Below are 20,920 nucleotides of genomic sequence, written 5' to 3'. Positions count from 1 at the left end.
AGCAAAAACGTTATATACGTGGTCCAGAGAGCTACGGGACACTCTGTATAATAAAGTTAGAATCATTCAATACGTTTCATTCTCAAAACATTATACGACGTATTATTGAAAACAATTAAAAAAAGATTTAAAGTTCTTTTTGTGCAGTTATATTTTTACCCTCAAACTCTAGTTATGTCCGGAGGAATCCGGTGACATGTCGACCCTAGCCTGCTAACAGTACGCACTGTCTAGACGCTGCCAAAATGCGCGCTTAGAAATTATACTCGCAACTTGCAGGTATTAGACCCCCTCGATCTGATTTACAACACGATTAAATGTGTAACATCACTTCCACATTTTATTTCTGCAAACAGGAATTTCCAGCGCATACTTCGTGAAATACATGCTTAATAAGCTTATACTGTAATTAAGCATTTCTGGGTTTGTGGAATTTAGCCGTGAAGTTTTGAAACACCCGCTGTACTGCTTGATAGGTGGGCAAAATGAGATATTAAAAACATAACACAATAAAATATTTAATTTTATACTGATGACTGCACAACGTTCTAAAGATCCTTATTGAATCAAACGTACATCCTGCACAAGGAAAACGTCTTCCATAAATTCACAGGCATATCGATAATGTACGCTTAGATTTTCCCCAATAGAGATTATTCGAGGAGAGGAGGAAAGATTGCTAAAGAAATATTTACAATGGCATTGCATGAATAGATCAAGATATTTTATGAAAAAAAGTTAAAATAATGTTCATGCATACGCTAAACTCTACTGAGTAACATCAAATTATAAAAGCATTTGTACTTTGTGTCGCATCTTTGAATAAAGTTGGTCACTTCTTAGAAGAGGGAACATGTTGATATATAAAATAAGAAAATTCAAGAGGAAAACCTAGAACAAAATTGTTCTCCGTTCTTTTAAATTCATTCACATTTTCTTTGTAATGTTATTGTACGGACTATAAAAATATTTTACATGATTTCCTTTGTAAATCTATAAATTATTCTTCTTATAGGTAATTAGTATCCGTAAACAGAAAATATTTTGTAAAACTCTTCCAAAGCTAAGTAAATATAAAGGAAACACACTGAAAGCGCTAAGACAAACGCACTTTGAATATTCCAAATCATCTCTCCACATTTAAGTCAACTTTAGACTCGTATTTACATTGAAGAATCTGATAACTAAAACCAAAAGTTTAAGTGTACTTAAGGCATGAATATTCAAAGTATTCAGGCAGAACTTACTCAACCTAACTTATAGGAAACGAGATGCTTGATGTTATAATATATGCTATTATATTGCTTTTTCGCAGTTTGATATGTTTGTTATAAATACACATGTAGCTTTACAATGACTTAAGGTATTAAAACCAAATTGAAAGGCTTAATTAAATCTATGTATGCAGCAGAAAATAGAAAGTACGATTATTTTTCGAGTTAGCGGCAATCTTAAAGTTTTCATGAATAGCATTAAATAATATACAATTTGTAAAATAACAAAATGTTTCGATGCTAATGTTTTCAAATGTAATTAAAAATCCTAGAAAAAAATTATTTTAACCGTTCATATAAATTATGTAAATGTATTAAAATTCGAGCATATAAGACTAGTATGAATGCATTTAACTATTGCTTTTTCTTTTAATCTTAATACAACAGGTATGAAATTGTATCATTTTGCGTATGTTTTTATATTTTTCTATATAACTTTTCATCTGTGACATCTTTTCTCACGAAATTTGATATCAGCAGGAAATATATTTCTGTATGAATGCGTTTAACTAATTATAATATATGAAATTGTATCATTTTGCGTATGTTTTTATATTTTTCTATATAACTTGTGACATGCTATTTGATATCAGCAGGAAATATATTTCTGTTACTTTTATATACTAAATGTAAGCTAGTTGCTATCTATTTTAGTATAGTGTGTAGTTTTAGTATGATCTGTATTTTTTCCTAGTGCCGATTTTGAATATAAAATCGAGTTACAATAAAATTATAATTATATTTATAAAGAGCATGGACACACAGAAAGAAGGAAAATAACTGAGATAAGACAAAGAGTTATGAAATTTTATATTATTTTGCTATAAAAAATTGTTTGATGAATTTTAGTGTAGTTTTTTGACTTGTTACTTTCTGAATAACCTGTGTGAACATAACAGCCTATAATAATTTAACGCGTAAATAATGGTATGCAATCTATGGAAATTAAACTAACAATGGTGTGGTTGTATTGGCGTTTTTACTATATTTCCTGCTTTATAACTTTTATCAATCAAGAAACCCATGATATCAATTTACATTTAATTAATAAATATAAAACAACTTGATGCATTTTTATGATTTAATCGTAATATCCCTAACAAGTATAAAGCGTTTTCGCGTTCTTAAAACGTGATTTACATTTACAAATTTTACCACTCAGGCTGTACCCATAGAAAATGTTAACATAGACACATCCAACATAAGATTCCTGTGATTGCTCATAAATATAATAATGACATTAATGGTTGATTATAAACTCATCTTTATTTATCACAATTATTTTGCAATATCAAAAACTGCCAATCAAGCGAGTTCCCATGAAAACTATTAATAACGTTAACCACTAATGCTCTATCACAACTGAAAAAAGTAAAATATTTGATATAAATGGTATTTTTTATAAATGTAACATCTTATTTTTATGATATTATTAATTAATTGTACTACAGAGTACCGAATTCCATAAATAACACAGCAAAAAATAGACAAATGTATTAATTGGCAATAGTTGAATAAATGTGTAGGATTATAAAAGATTTAATTAGACCAAACAATGTTTAGATGCGTTAAATTGTTTATTTATCTACAAAATAAACAGAAACCATTGTGTGTGTCAACAAATCTATGGCACGTATGATACAAATAATTTAAATCGATCTAATTTTCTACTTATTAAATTTATCTTAGATTACGATGTGATTGATACTAAACTTTACTTTACTGCTTCGATGTTTGAAGTTACTGAGGGCAAGGCATGTTGGCAACATTGATTTCTAACATGCCCCCAGGGGAGAAACAGATTACTGTGTAAACTCTGGGAGCGAGTGTCTTAAAAGATATTAAGAAGAAAAACTTATTTTATATTTTTGAAACGAAATTAGATACAAATATTTAGTATTTTCAAGTGTAGGGATTGTTATTACTTGCCGGTGTAGAATAAGAAGGTGCAATTATACGTAATTGATCTATATCTCACATATAATAAATATTCATGTGAAAATACACAATATTCACCGTGCAAAGAAAAATTCTTATTTTTATGACACTTGTTGAAAATATCGCCAGAAAATATTCAATTTGTAAAAACTTCTTTTTTTTACTTAATTCGTGAAATAACATACTACCAAACAGTTACTTTACATATTTATGTTTGTACTAACTGTTAATTGGCATAATGCTTGAAAAACCTAATTACTATTATATAATTAACATTTGAGCCTAGAAATTTTAAATTGGAAAGGTAACCTTGTCCCTGACTATGCGTAAGCGATGTCTGTCGCTCAGGGGACTTGTGAAACTTTTCTTCTAGTTATTTGTCTGTCCTGATGATATCTTGACAATGAATCGAGCTATAAACTTAAAATCTTATATGCAACTTCAATGCTACAAAGAAAAGATCGAGTTTGATAATGGTACATGTCACTCTATGTAATTTTTTTGAGTGACAGATAGCTTAACAATCCGCAGAATATGTCGAGAACGACTTGATCTATGACTTCATATAGACTAGATCAAGTTCGATGATAGTGCATGTCCATCCATGGAATTTGGTTGAGAGTTATCAAAGTCTATAACTCATGAGAATATCTTGAGAATGAATTGAGCTATTGAGCTACAGACCTACAGAATTTTGCATGCGACAACAGCGAAGCCTGTTACGTGATACATTGTGGGTAGCTCTTTTACACCATGTCTTACTGGGTGAGGTATCATTCAGGGGCTGGTAACATTTCTCTTCTTTATGTCCTATCTAGAACGACTTGTGCTATCTTAGGGGAATTTTGATGAAGCTTCACTTCTACATAGGCAAAAAAGAGTTCGATGATGGTGCATTCTATGGGATTTGTTTAAACGTTAGCGGGATAACTTGGGGAAATAACTGGAGTAAGAGGCGTAGTCTTGAAATTTTATTTAAAACTGAATTAGGTGTGCGTAAATATTCCTCGTCAGTCCATCAGTCATTAGTAATTTCGAAAACAAATTTAGGTTTTATCCTTAGTGAAGCTTGTTCCGTGGCAGGTCTTACGAAATGCTATCTTAAAAAAACCTTAAAAAGTTCTGTAACTTGTAGAGTTTTATGAAAAGGGGTATGGTAAACGTTTAATGTGTAAACGAGTTCATTAACACTATAGGTAAAACAATCAGGATATATAAGCTATATAAGAATGCAGTAAGTTAGAAAACCAAACCTGTGAAAACAAAATTGAACCTCAGCCAATTATGATAAGCCTCAGACCCATTTATTCACCTTATAAGCCGATTAGCATTATTGGATCTGTCGGTTTATGTTTAAAAATCTGTTGAGGTAAAATTGTTTTGCACAGCTAGGCCGAAATATCACAAAGTATTTGTTATGTTAGTAATGTTTGGATGCGATGTGAACCAGAAATCTCTGATAATAGTAAGATATTTTCATACAGCCCTATAGACACCAGATGATGATTTTATTCTACAGAGGATTCAATGTGTTCTACTCTTCATCAGATCGTCAAATGAAAAGCAGAGTTAAGGTGGCGAAAGCTCTTTTTTCACAACAGAATTCCTTTGGCCTTATTTTTCGACGTAACTATAAAGACTTTTCACAATTTATATTGATCTGTACGATTGAATACCTTTTAAGTTCTTAATTGCTTCAAGCAGAAAGGCTGGGAAATAATTGTAGTTTTCTCCAAAATTAATTAACGCTATTTAAAGGATTTGAGGGTTGTTTATAAGTAATACAGTTATCTTTAGAGAATGTAACTTATTTCAAAATGAGATTACTATGCAATATAAACACCATGGTTTTGCCAGCTGAAATCGTTCTTGAAAAATTTAGCGTTTGGTTGGAAACTTAGCGAGCTAGTGGAAAAGATGGAGGGCCGTAGGGATGTAGCCACACTGGAGTTTCAAATAATTCATTGCCATACTAGAAAAGTCAATTTCCTTTACGATTAAAAAAGATTTCTTTGTAGTTTTTGCTAATGGGTAACAACTCAGTTTAGTAACTAAAATATGACTTCAAATGAGGTTAGAATAATTCTGTGTGGTTTAAATTATCTTCCTGTCCTTGTTTAGACATGGATCCAGATCCATTAGTAGTTTACTAATTAGCTATAAAATGGGAATATTTTACTAAAATGCTAAGTGCTTTAAATCATAGCTTGTTACAAATAAGGTGCTTGGTAATTCGCAGTGCTTAAAAGGGAGACTATGAAGTACATTACATTTTAATACAACATACTTTAGAGATTATTAGGTATACATACTTTAGAGTTTTAGGTATAAACTTGACCTTGTAAAGATTTAAAATTGAATAATGTAGTTCTGATGACATTGGTAAGAAATCATTTCTCAACCAGCTCAAGCCCTTTCAAATGTACATGAAATTTGAGAGGAAGTGTCCTTCACATTTTAAGGAAGTTTCATTGAGTATTTTCTTCAGGAATAGAATCACTTTCCAGTCAAGCAAGCTTTATTACAGCACATTTCATAAAAAGTGAAAGAATAGTCTGCACCAAGAGGCATCAATCTTGTGATCGACTGCCTCATGTTATATTCATTCCGACTAACATCTTTGTGCTTGTGATACAAAACAAACCTTAGACAGCGGCGTCACTAATAACGGTTAGCCTTGGAAGTCCCTCGCAGGATTGGAGCTAGTTAGTGAATAATTACTTATAAATTACTTAACATCTTCAAGTAAGGACTTTGGAACAGCCGGAACAGAAGCAACGTACGTCCACTGCAATCAATGTGTTAAACTATGATGCGTCACTAGCTACTGAATACGTTGTTAAACTATGATAATCTATAGCTACAGAATACGTTGCTAAATTAAACTATGATACATCTAGCTAGAGAATACGATTTTAAACTGCGATACACCTCAAGATACAGAATAAGTTGTTATACAGTACTATGATAATCTATAGCTACAGAATACGTTGCTAAATTAAACTATGATACATCTAGCTAGAGAATACGATTTTAAACTGCGATACACCTCAAGATACAGAATAAGTTGTTATACAGTACTATGATAATCTATAGCTACAGAATACGTTGTTAAATTAAATTATGATACATCTAGCTAGAGAACACGATTTTAAACTGCGATACACCTCAAGATACAGAATAAGTTGTTATACAGTACTATGATAATCTATAGCTACAGAATACGTTGTTAAATTAAATTATGATACATCTAGCTAGAGAACACGTTTTTAAACTGCGATACACCTCAAGATACAGAATAAGTTGTTATACAGTACTATGATAGATCTATAGCTACAGAATACGTTGTTAAATTAAATTATGATACATCTAGCTAGAGAACACGTTTTTAAACTGCGATACACCTCAAGATACAGAATAAGTTGTTATACAGTACTATGATACATCTATAGCTACAGAATACGTTGTTAAATTAAATTATGATACATCTAGCTAGAGAACACGATTTTAAACTGCGATACACCTCAAGATACAGAATAAGTTGTTATACAGTACTATGATAATCTATAGCTACAGAATACGTTGTTAAATTAAATTATGATACATCTAGCTAGAGAACACGTTTTGAAACTGCGATACACCTCAAGATACAGAATAAGTTGTTATACAGTACTATGATAATCTATAGCTACAGAATACGTTGTTAAATTAAATTATGATACATCTAGCTAGAGAATACGAAGTTGTTAAATTGGCGGGATTTGGTATTTTCATGAGTACCGCTTTGCTACTTGAGATATTTATATGAGTCGAGAATATACTAATGTGTTCTGCTGCTGTATACTATCGAAATGGGCCGTCACCTACTGCTATACAGTCTAGTGATGATATGAGCAAAACTAACTTTTAGTCCAAGAGTCGAGAATATATTCTGCTGCTGTATACTATCGAAATGGGCCGTCACCTACTGCTATACAGTCTAGTGATGATATGAGCTAAACTAAGTTATAGTCCTAGAGTCGAGAATATATTCTGCTGCTGTATACTATCGAAATGGGCCGTCACCTTCTGCTATACAGTCTAGTGATGAAATGAGCTAAACTAAGATATAGTCCAAGAGTCGAGAATATATTCTGCTGCTGTATACTATCGAAATGGGCCGTCACCTTCTGCTATACAGTCTAGTGATGATATGAGCTAAACTAAGTTATAGTCCAAGAGTCGAGAATATATTCTGCTGCTGTATACTATCGAAATGGGCCGTCACCTTCTGCTATACAGTCTAGTGATGATATGAGCTAAACTAAGTTATACTCCAAGAGTCGAGAATATATTCTGCTGCTGTATACTATCGAAATGGGCCGTCACCTTCTGCTATACAGTCTAGTGATGATATGAGCTAAACTAAGTTATACTCCAAGAGTCGAGAATATATATTGCTGCTGTATACTATCGAAATGGGCCGTCACCTATTGCTATACAGTCTAGTGATGATATGAGCTAAACTAAGATTTACTCCAAGAGTCGAGAATATATTCTGCTGCTGTATACTATCGAAATGGGCCGTCACCTTCTGCTATACAGTCTAGTGATGATATGAGCTAAACTAAGTTATAGTCCAAGAGTCGAGAATATATTCTGCTGCTGTATACTATCGAAATGGGCCGTCACCTTCTGCTATACAGTCTAGTGATGAAATGAGCTAAACTAAGTTATAGTCCAAGAGTCGAGAATATATTCTGCTGCTGTATACTATCGAAATGGGCCGTCACCTACTGCTATACAGTCTAGTGATGATATGAGCTAAACTAAGTTATAGTCCAAGAGTCGAGAATATATTCTGCTGCTGTATACTATCGAAATGGGCCGTCACCTTCTGCTATACAGTCTAGTGATGATATGAGCTAAATAAGTTATAGTCCAGGAGCCGAGAATATATTCTGCTGCTGTATACTATCGAAATGGGCTGTCACCTACTGCTATACAGTCTAGTGATGATATGAGCTAAACTAAGTTATAGTCCAAGAGTCGAGAATATATTCTGCTGCTGTATACTATCGAAGTGGGCTGTCACCTACTGCTATACAGTCTAGTGATGACATGAGCTAAACTGTTATAGTTCAGGAGCCGAGAATCTATTCTGCTGCTGTATACTATCGAAGTGGGCCTTCAACTACTGCTATACAGTCTAGTGATGAAATGAGCTAAATAAGATATAGTCCAGGAGCCGAAAACCAATTTGCATTTTATAGCACAAACCTAGTCATTCCTCTTGAAATAGAAATCGATCATTAACTACAACAGTTTTAAGTTTAAATATTTTCTGAGGTCATATTATATTTTAGCTTTACACTGTAACAATCAACGGCCGGACGTATAAATAATAATTAAATTAGAATCTGCAAACTATATGAAAACAGTTTATTTGAAAAACATGGTGTTTTAATGCCTTTTCATCTCGACGGCAGACAGCGATACAAACTTTAGTATAACAATCGGCTTTAAGTTTATTAAATTGAAAGAAATATTACCTCTGAAACAGAAATATAGTTTCCTAACCCTTTTGATAAGCTCATTATTTTGACTGTGCTATTCATTCACGAACATCTGTATTGTGTTCTTATAGGTTATAAAGCTCATGACTGTCTGTTACTGGACTAATAGTTTTAACGTTATTTTGATTGTACCTCTCGTTTGGAATAAGTTTTTTAGTAATATAATATAACTGCCATCCACCAAAAGAACTATAGAATACATTTTTATACTATAACACCATATTTATATTATTAATTATTTTCCTAAAAATATTTTTTCTATTTCCGATGTGTTATTTCATTATTATTACTTATTATTTCTTGTCAGCCGACTCTGATATACAGTGTCACTTATTACGTCACACTTATTAATACACGTGTAGCGGTTCATTTTAATTGTGTGAAGCTCAAAAATATGAAATTGAAAAATTGTAATTTGCTGTTTTTAACCTCTCCGATACCTTTCCCATTTCGACCCTCATAAAAAAGCGTGGCTAATTAATTTCTTTTACAAGAGAAATTAATATATCTATATTACAAAAAAGCTATGTACGTTCTTATCCAATTTAGACTGGTTCCGGTTCCTAGACTATTGCTATAAACAAATTTAAAATATCATTTTAAAAATGCATTTCATACTACATCTTTAATATTTTATTTCAGATATCCTTAAATGGTTTTGTTAGAAAAAAATATTAAGAATTATTTACATAATAATAAGTAGTAAAATGGTTTAATAGCGCGTAACAAATATGATCTAATTTAGAATTGTACTGCTTGCTCCGAACAAACAAGTACCCGATAGAAAAACAAGTACGTTGATATGCCGTAACAACCCAGCTGTCATTCAATACGTGCAGAATTGTGGAAACACAGTGTGTTCTGTACTTACACACAGGTGCCAATTTAATAGCGCGTAACAAATATGTACTAATTTAGAATTGTATTGCTTGCTCCTAACAAACAAGTACCCAATAGAAAAACAAGTACGTTAAAATGCCGTAACAACCCAGCTGTCATTCAATACGTGCAGAATTGTGGAAACACAGTGTATTCTGTACTTACACACAGGTGCCAATTTAATAGCGCGTAACAAATATTATCTAATTTAGAATTGTATTGCTTGCTCCGAACAAACAAGTACCTGATAGAAAAACAAGTACGTTAAAATGCCGTAACAACCCAGCTGTCATTCAATACGTGCAGAATTGTGGAAACACAGTGTATTCTGTACTTACACACAGGTGCCAATTTAATAGCGCGTAACAAATATGTACTAATTTAGAATTGTATTGCTTGCTCCGAACAAACAAGTACCCGATAGAAAAACAAGTACGTTGATATGCCGCAACAACCCAGCTGTCATTCAATACGTGCAGAATTGTGGAAACACAGTGTATTCTGTACTTACACGCAGGCAATTTAAAAAGGACCTTTAAATAATTCAAATATTTAAATTCTGTTAAGTTTAAACTGAAAGGAAACTTTGCTACGTCAATTCCAAAACCCCCACCATTATCATGCCTCCGACTTTCTCTTCCCACACTCCTACCGCCCTTCTCATACTCCTACTACCCTTCCCACACTCCTACCGCCTTTCTCATACTCCTACTACCCTTCCCACACTTCTTCCACGCTTCTCCGAGTCTTGGTTTGTTTCGCGATTGTCATGATAATGCATGAGGATTAAGTCTATTCACAAAGGTCTTTTGTCAATACTTTGAGAAACATAATTTACCAGGAAATTAGCAGCTTTTTGCTAATTTGACTTTTGCTTTTGACATAATATGACTCAAGTTACCGAAACTATAATCTATTATACATAGAGTACTGATTAACGAACATATAGTGTATAAATAATTATTGTGATTAGCTATGAGTAAAATGATGGAGGGCCAATGGAATAATCACTGACACATATAGTGGCAAATGTATAGGAAAGACTTTGAAAAGATTACGTAGGCAAGAGCGTACAAGAGTACATTAAATAAAAAACATTAACGGAAAGTTAAATCCGTGAGATTAAAAAAAAATAAAATGAAATTTATGCAATAATAATACAAAACAATGATAAATGTTGGAAACAACGGATGATTACCATTTGTACGTAATGACAACGAAAAAACAGACCTGAGTATACAGCATTCTGTATAGGAAACCAACAATCCACGAACATATATTAACACTAATATTCTCGGACTTTTGGATACAAAAATTAACTGTGGTGTGTTGTGGTTGTGGTGTTATTTTTATATATATATATATATATATATATATATATATATATATATATATATATACATATAAAACAGAAAAGAGGACATTATACAAAATATTACAGCAGACTGTATAGTACAAGACAGCCTTATAAAAATTGCGAAAGTGATGTGTGCAAATGCAACAAATATAAATCGAAATCAGAAATTTGAACACTGTGTGATATCAGAAAAGCATATGATTCCAATGTATACAGCTAGGGTCTAAACAAATTAAACACAAGATATCGGGAAATGGAAAATCCCCGTAAGAGATCATAGTCATAAAATTAACCATGCTTTAGAATTCTAAAACAGGAATATTTGCAAAAATTACATATTATTATTCAAGAACAATGAGATAAACCTTACACATCGTCAAGAAGGAACTTTAACAACAAAGGCAGCATCAGATTGTCAAAAAACTGACAAAGAATCCTGTGATAATGAATCCATATTGATCGTCGATTGGCCGCTTATGTTTAGTCAATCACAATAACGTTTCAGCCATTTCACTAATCTGCGGAATTTCATTTCCATTCCTCCCAGTTTTGATTTACCATTTGTTGACTAAATATGGCTTTCCACATCGAATTGATACTTTTTAGTCACGGTATGAACATAAATAATTATGGTATTGACACAAGGCTGCTTAAGCCCAAGGAATTAAAATGTTGGATTTTATTGGTGAATAGGAAGCCTGACTAAATTGTTAATACGCTTTTCATGTGAGATATGTAGTATGTAATATATTCAGTCCAAGTTGATGATCTGAGTTAGAGAGAACAATTCAGATTGGGAAGATGGATTGGAGCTGGACTTAGTGTAAAAACCCACCACCACCAGAACAAATCACTCACAATTACTAGAACGGATAAAAGGACCTTTGCCCATGATAATGAACTCTGTTCATAATATTGAAAGTTTCAACGTAACTAACTAACTGAACACAGCTGTACCTTAGTTAGTTAACATTATATCCTCAGAAGTCACCAGAGGTATCTAGAATAATTGTTACGCCAGATATCAAAGTTCTCTCTGTGATATTACTCATTGAGCTTTATTGTCAAACAAGCAATATTGGTCAGTAGTAAGTTGCAGCAGATGAAGTCTTGAGTCGCCTAGTTAACCAACTTGACTCCACCGGGAAGTTTTATAAAGAATGTCAAACATAATGTTTATAATGACCACCTGTGTTGATTGGATTCACGATAACAATGAAGTTTCACGAACCGATCCTCTTTGGGGATAACTAGTTGCGAATAAAAATCTACCTAACTTTAAAGAATTTTTAACCTAATACCATGCCATCCTGGTAAATTGAACAATAGAGTAAGCAAAAGTATTGAAGAATTTAGAATATTTAAAATCTCCTTGAGTACGACTTACCTGTACAAAATACCGTACTTATTGTTGATTAAATTATTTATGAGATAAGTTTAAATTGCACCAGAGACTTGCAACGACGGTAGAATAATAAATAGATTTTAAAGCAGTAATGAGCTGAGGACCCATGTGTACAGGAAGCTAATCTGCATACGCTTCAGGAAGTGAGCCGCACAGGCTAGTTCAGTTTAACAAGTTCAAGCAGGTTCTATGTGCGAATACTCGGGAATGGTAAAAGTGATCCCCATTTGTGATCATTATCTCTCTATTCTTTAAAATTGGAAAAAATGTATACAATTATTAAATAAGATAATATAAGAAAGAAGTACTCAAGGATAAAAATAATTTCAAGAGAGACGCGGTGGGAACAGAAAGATTTCGATGATAGTTGTAATCAAGACCACGGGAGCCTGACTAAGTCATGCTCTTCACACCGTCAATAAATGCTTCAAATTTAATCAAGAATAAGTATAGTGAAGCAATTCTATGTAGGAAAGTAGTAATAATTCATTTTCTAACTTTTCCTCCTCTTTGAAGCCGCTGTTTAATGTATTGGACGTGTAATAACAATATATGGTACATAAATAGAACCATGAATCATATGTCAAAGATGATTCTGATGAATTGAATTTCTGTAATATATATTAGCGTATGTTTAAAGGTTTGCAAAAAAACTGCATAAGACTGGATTTATGTGGTATAAACACAATTGTTTCAGTAATAAACCCACTGGACTATGATCAGTTTTAAGCTTTTATTATATATCTCTAAATGCTGTAGAAGAAATCACAACTAATCAGATGGAACAAAGAGTAAGAACGAAATTTTCTACCTTGCATGAAACCTAAAACTCTAAAACATGCCGAAGAATAATAAGTTATCTTTAGATGGGGCAAGGCTTACTTGGTCTAATTTCAGAAGTTCTTCGGGTGTGTCCGGTAGCTGGCCAAGGACCAGAGGCGGGTTGATGTTGACTTCCTTGCCGAGAGAGCGCACCACCTCCTCGCGGTTGTATCGGTCCGCGAACACGCAGGACGCCGGTATCAGTCCGTGCACCGTGTAACTGATGGCTCGCACGAGTATCCTGTGAACACGTCTGAGTGTTAATCGGTTTTCATTGGTAGTCAAAAAAAGTGTCTTGAGTCCTTAAAATCCGGCTGTACTGGCGGACCACTTTAATTTAGCACCATAATAACAATGCAACATTATTTTAAAGTAATAGAGTTATGAAGTGTCTCATTTTAAATATATAACTAATATCCATCCAAAGGCTTTGTAGTTTTTCGATATTTTTATATATTATTAAAGAAAAATCTAAAATATTTTTCAACTTCATCGTTTAAGTCTTCAAAAAGTATACAACTTACAGAATAAACAACTAAACAGCTTTAGTATGCGTATTAATTATATATCTAAAATATGAGACGTCCCCCTTAACGTTACTATCGAAAATAAGTGCGTAAAGGTGCATGAGGGTTTACATTGTACTTATGGGGAGAAACTCCAGCTCGATTCATCATAGCGGTCCTTATGGTGTGTCCACAAGGACTGTAGAATACCACAGGTTATCTTGAAAGAATTGGAAAGAAACCTTGGATGAAAATATTTGCTCCTGAGTAGAGCGAGATGTCTGGTCTGGCCAAATTGAACCTGACAGGATATTCGATCAGGATTTACTCGTGGCACAATTCCAGCGTCCTGTAGGCAAGAATGTATTTACAAATATTTAAGTATGCATAGTATAATTTTACAAAGACAACATTTCAAGCCTGATGTAGAAGATTACCTTGTTAAAAATCACACACAAGAAAGCACTCTACACCCACTGATGTATAATATAATATTAATTAATTTCTAAATTATAATTTTCTTTTTATATTAATATTTTAATTCAATTTCTAGAAAGTAAAATAGGTTCACACACAACATGTAAATACAATCATACTTTTGCAAAATAATTATAAAATTGTTAATACATACAGTTAAGATCACAAAAACACACCAATACAAACTATATAGAAGAAATTACAACAAAACATAGTTTATAGATGTAATTTTTATCAAAATAAAAATTAGTTTTTGAAACCAACTACAGATTTCTTTATCCAGTGTAGGGAGAAATTGAGATATTTTAGTTTATTTATGTATTGCCAATTTCGGACAGAAATATGAAAATATATGTCAATGGAGCAGATTTTTAATATTCAGTTAGGAAACATAATTTTAATAGCAAATACTTTTGGAAACTTAAAAGTAATTCATTACAAAATTGACAAAAATGTAAAAGCTATACACCGATTTATAGACATCTCAAATATCCAAAATGTAAATACATTTCACATTTCTCAGACAATATATTCTACAATATAACCCATCAATACGTTTTATAGTGAAAGTCCTTATATATGAAGAAAGGTGTAGCATGAATAACAACTCTTTGTTACTAATGAGTTAGTCGGTTTTGAGTTCTTTAGATGTAATAACTTAAACGGCCCGCCATTTTAAAACGGATAAAAGGTTTTTGTTAATATTTTATTTTTAAAAAGTCTACCAAAGCTTAGTACAATTCTCAAGTTTCATAACTTTATCTAAACTGGTTCAAAAGATATAATTTTTTTGATAAAAACACGTAAAGACAGATATAGCCGGAAAACTAAAGGTTTTAGGACATACCTTCATATGACATACCTTTTTGTGCTCTATGTTCTGTCTAGAACAAAATTCCAAAGCATTGAAATAATTTTACTGAATACCCTGTATATGGTTACTAATTATCGCCACTGTATGAGATAAGATCTACTTCATACCCTGTGCTGCCGAGTAAGGGACGTCAAAGAGATAAGTATTGGAAATTAGTTATTCATTATCTAAACAATAAATTTGAACTAATTACATGTATCTAGATTTACTTTTGTCTGTCTGAGAGTTAGTGAGAAAAAACTATCTTCAGCCATTTTGGCGTCGGGAGTGAATGCATAGGAAAAATACCCTTTTTTATCAAGTATTCTGATTAGTGAATACTTAAAAATAAACATATTACGTCAACTACAAATGAAGCCAATAACTTTTTGTTCAAATGTGGGCCTTTCTATATACCATAGAGTATACGCCGTATAATATGCTTACTTTAGTGAACGCTCTGTCAATGTTATTGTTTGTCCCTTTTCAAATCGGATTCCAGTAGTAACTAAACGGTTTACAAATGGTTTAATTTCTAATTTAATTTCATTTTTTTAATACTAGCCAATAGAATAATGTTACTGTAATCAAAATGAGAGGTCAGTAACTAATGTAATATTGCTGTTATGGATAGAGTAAAAATCGCATACAACGTATATTTATAATAATGACATAATATTCTATTATTATATCAGCACTATAATAAATAGAACAATGGTGTACACATGTCTGATTTTTGTGACTTAGCGAGAGGGTATAATGAACACAATGACGTAGTACGGAAATCACGTCGCCTGTAAAAGAATTTACTTTATATCTTCAGGAGAATGAAAAGAAGTGTGATGGGTTGTTGGTGGGTGGGGGTGGGGAGGGGAGACACAAAGGGCGCGTCATCCATTGACTGAGCCCATCAGGGTAATGGGTAGTAGCGAAGTCCGCCCGTCCACCCCGGTGTGAAAGCAACTTTCCCCAAATCTCAGGCCAAACACAATTTTAACTTTAGTTAAAGGTATTGTCCATATATTTTCATCACTGGTTCACTAGCTCACTACGAAAAAAACAGAATTGCGTAAGATGTTCGTGACTCGCAAGTATTTTTTTTTTTTTAACCTTTATGACTCCTTTTACCATTCATGTCTATGACACGTCTTTAAACTATAATAACTACTAAACGATTCCAAGAATTATTTAGGAAAAAAATGTACTAAATTGGCTGAGCTGTAGCGAAATCTGTCACTCGAAGTGCTGGAAACATTTCGTTTCGGTCTGCCTGTCCGCACAATATCTTGAGAATGAGCTAGCCTATATTTTTTTGAGTTTGCATGAAGCCTGATTTCTATAGAAGCAACATCGAATTTGATAAAGATACATGTCACTCCATGGAATTTGGCTGCTCCATGGAATTAGGTCTTGTGGGTAACCATGATGGTAACTAAAAAATCGCAGAATAAATAAATGTGTAAACAAAATAAGTGCAATCATATGACATTTTAACATGCGGCTTAGTAACACATGTAGCCTAATGATATGATATATGAAGTTGAAGTTTTGTATACAAACTCAGTGAAATCTCTTGCCCAACACGTGTTGTGGGATAATCCTGTCTTATAATATTAATATTTATATTGACAGCTTAATTTTAACGGTTTAAAAATACTTGCAAATGAGGAGCTGAACTTAACATTTGCAATAAATCATCGCCTACCCACCAAGCCTACGTCATGTATACACATAAATAGTATTAAATTTAAATTATACAATGGTTAACTATTACTATCATGTAATTCATCACCATATTATTGAAAATATGCATGAAATAACTTTTGTAAACATAAATAATTAATAGTATTTAAATAAAAACAACTAAAACCACACATTTCGTTAGTTTTATGTCTTCGAATACATTAAACGTGTATGTTAAAATCTTTTTACTTCATGATTATGTGGTGTATTCCTATAATTAGCATAATGGGAATACACTTTCACAATAGGAACAGTTAATAATTTTGTAACTAAATTAAACTTGATTCGATCATTTACTTAGACAAAACATGTTGGTTGAAGACAAAAGTAAGATGTATGCAAGTAGTTCAGTGCACTATTGTGATTTATGCGTATATTTTAAATGCTGTAAATTAAATTTGAGTTTTAGTTTAAAATTAAATTAAATTCAATTAATAATAATTAATAAAATACCGACGATGCAACCCTGCAAAACGTTTGGCTAGTAGTATTTGTTAACGTCAGGTGCAGAAGGCTGTGACATATTTGACTAAAGCTATCTCCGTGGGACATATTACATTCCTTACGTCACCGCATGGACAAGTGACACAATCGCAAAAAATCCATTTCCCCAGCGAAAGAAACTTCAAACCATCTTTCATATTTGCTGTACAATTTTCACGTACATGAAGGTTTTTTATTAACAGATATTACCACGAGTAATGCAGGCTTATGTAGGGTGGCAGAAACCTCTGTCCTTAGACGGTTTTAGGCCTTCATCAATACGAGCGAACATTTCCAATTAATTACGTAATGGATTCAGCTCTATCCTGTATGACGCCGAGGACCAGAATACTAAAGAAGATACCAGGAAGCCTATTTGTGTATTTAGAGTCGACCCTAGGTGTGTGTATGTACTTGAACTAAACATTTTGTAAACATTAACTGAAGAACTAGACATATACTAATTAAAACCACTTTTTACGTATTTTTATTATTTATTTCTTTACACACTTATTGTGGAAGTAAAAAGAAAGAAAGTACAAGGAATTCGTAATGTGATGCAGTCAATATGCTTTTGATAATAATAGCTAAACAAAAGCTGCTTAGATAATGTTAATTTGAGGAATTTGATTTCAAAATCAACCAGAAATATGGGAGAGGGTATAATAGGATTCAGACCGGTAAAGTATATATTATTCAACAGAGTAAACTTGACCGAGAGAAGACAAAGCCAAGAAGAAAATGAGTTAAAAAATATAAAAAAAGCAATGTGCATAAGTGGAAATTTGGAGTAGAAGGTATTTTTGGTAACTCAAATTGCTCAGTCTTATAGAACATAATAACCAAGATTCGGAATAAAATCTGGAGAGCAAAAAAAGTTGTCTAAATAACAAAACGCAATTATAAAAAAGTTAAAATCTTCAGTGTAGTTAAAAATAAAGCACATAACGTGGAAGAAGAAAACTTAAATCTCAAAGTACGTTCAAAAAATTGGAAGATCTCAATTGGAAGTAAAAGACTTGTGGACCGAGACGTGTGATCTGAGCTTCCGAACCAATGACAAAAACGAATAAAGACCAAGGGACCCTAAAGAACCAAAACGATTGATGGATATGAGGCTTATGGACACGATTTCGGAATGAACTTACATTAAGAGTTAAACCTTCGTTAAAAAAAGCATGAAGCACAAATATAATTAGGTAAGTACTAGTAACAGGAGAGATGGTATGTCCAAAAGACGATTAGTGATATAAGGCTGGTATGCCGTCATTACGCAGACGATGCCGAGCAACAATGTGTGTCATACATTTAAAGATCAGAATTCCATAATTTTTAAATGGTCATACGCACCAAATTTATTGCTACTGTAAGCACTGCGGGATCGTCAAGACTGTTTGGCTGAGCGTCAGCGAAGCATATTACTAGAAGCGCTGGGAAGATCTCATTTCTATCTCCAAAACGAACTGATCTACTTTTCTTGAAATTTTGCATGAAGCTTCATATCTATACAGGCAACACGGTAACGACGCATGTCACTAGATAGGACTTTAGCTGAGCGTTTGCGAATAGTTTTGCATTGACCTTATGGGAAACCTTCATGTCAACGAGAAAATAGTAGAATAAATACATTTTGAGACAACTGGTTGCTCCACTGTGTTTGGGATCGTTTTAGCCACCATCGTAGTGCGCTCAATTGTGCACCTGATGATACAATGAGAGTATCTCTTCATCTAGATTGCACTATTTATTTTAGTCTGAGTTTCTGATTCGGGAGGAAGAGGGTTCGTTTTGAACTACTTCGATCTTCATCGCCGACTATTTTTTGGATCCCTTGAGACGAATATGATTTCAGGAATCAAGTCTGAAACAGCATCAGATTTCAGATGCTGCCCGTAAGAAGAAGGTGAACTAAAGATAAACTCAACATTCACATCGAATCAGCCCTTCCCACCATAGCTGATTTATGTGTAGGAAACTAAGCACAAACTCATGCAGCCAAATTCATACCCTAACGAACACATCATCTTATGATGACTTGATATGTAGAATTTTATTATTTAAAATCAGCTATTAAATCTAACTTAGTGAATGTAAATCATGACGCGAGATATTTCGAGAAAGATTTTATAAATAGTCTTTTATTTTGCATCCATCATAATTTCTACAATGACGAGAATGAGTTCTATGTTTCAATGTTTCATGTTCAATTGGCTGAGTATCAGTATTCATTTAGGTCTATCACTCAGCAGGCTGACACAATGTATCTTTTGTCCGCCTGAAGGATGTACAAATTTTATTTTTTATGATTATCTACCTGCATTTCTGTCCGCTCGACATCTCTAAAAGGAAATGATTTATAGATTTGGCGATTTGATTATAGCCTCACCTTAGCCTCTTACGCGACACGTGTTGTGATACTTCTAACTTGTAAATATCTAAGAACATTGAGCCTTAAGGACAGTTAGGTCTTAGTATAAAATGAAGGACTCTATTTATGAGAACAAATGGGATTCTCCCACTTGGGTTTTATGAAAGAATAAATCAAGATCGATCGTTGTCTAAATTGCATAATTGATTTTTTTTTTAAATAAAAACGTTTGTGTGGAAGTAGATTAAAAGAAACATTTTAATTTCTTGTTAGAGGGACATAAAAACAATATCTACGTAAATAAAATTGTTTCGCATTTTCTAGTGGTCCAGTTTTAGCGGTTTTAGCAAAATCAAGCTACCAAGAGCTTTTGGGGGTTGTTTACTGAAACAATCAGCGTAGCGCGTAGAAACGCCTAATATATGGGGTGTCAAGGGGAGGTGTAGTGTATCCGGTTCGATGTAGGGCCCTCAGCGCCAGCTGGGTCCGACACAGGCCTAGTCTATGTTCACAACAATAATTACTCTACATCAATCCTTCTCTATCCTTGCCTGACTGCTCTTACAATCACGTGTCACAGACAGCCCATTAAGTTTAGCAACAAATAATAACAACAACGTGTGTTTCTGGCTGAGCGTTAGCGAAGCCTATTACTCATGGTGCTGGAAAAATTTCGTTCCTGCCTGTCTGTCTATCCGTAATGATATCTTGAAAATTAACTTCGCATTTTCATTTGGCAACACTGACGTCGATGATGGTGATGCTGAGTTCTTGAGATTTCGCTGAGCGTTAGCAAATATTTTTACATTGATGTTATGAATAACCATCGTCAGAGTATCCATAAGATGGTTGAATAAATAATTTTGTAAAGAAGCTGGGCACAATCATATGGGATTTTATTGAGACATATTGACATATGTATATTACTCATAAACTAAAAACAATAGTCAATATTAAAGTTTGTTAAAAGATCCGATGCGTATCCAACTATGGAATTTGACTGAGCGTCATTGAAACACAGTTTGTCTTTTGTCTGCCGGGGTATTAAAAAACGCATAACGTATGTCTATTTGACCGCAGGACATATCGAGAATGAAATAACCTATCATATGGCTTGAAGTTTTGCATGCAACATTAGCGAAGCCTGTTACGCTATATACGACATATATTTTGTCATACTACTTATTAATGCTGTTATTTCATCTTGGAAGTTTATTTAGGAAGGAAAGCTCCAAGTTCCTTAACTTTAAAACAAAGATT

General features: G+C 33.1%; 1 protein-coding gene across 1 annotated transcript in view; it reads right to left on the bottom strand.

The window, feature by feature from the left end:
• Positions 1 to 20,920, bottom strand: part of LOC124358259 — a 145,896-nt gene that overhangs the window by 56,610 nt on the left and 68,366 nt on the right. Inside the window, exon 6 of the mRNA XM_046810552.1 lies at positions 13,291 to 13,471. Coding sequence (XP_046666508.1) covers positions 13,291 to 13,471 — 181 coding nt within the window. The remainder of the gene's footprint in view (positions 1 to 13,290; positions 13,472 to 20,920) is intronic.

The sequence above is a fragment of the Homalodisca vitripennis genome, chromosome 3, assembly GCF_021130785.1.
Source record: "Homalodisca vitripennis isolate AUS2020 chromosome 3, UT_GWSS_2.1, whole genome shotgun sequence".
NCBI lineage: Eukaryota > Metazoa > Arthropoda > Insecta > Hemiptera > Cicadellidae > Homalodisca > Homalodisca vitripennis.
This window is presented reverse-complemented; position numbering and strand designations above follow the sequence as displayed.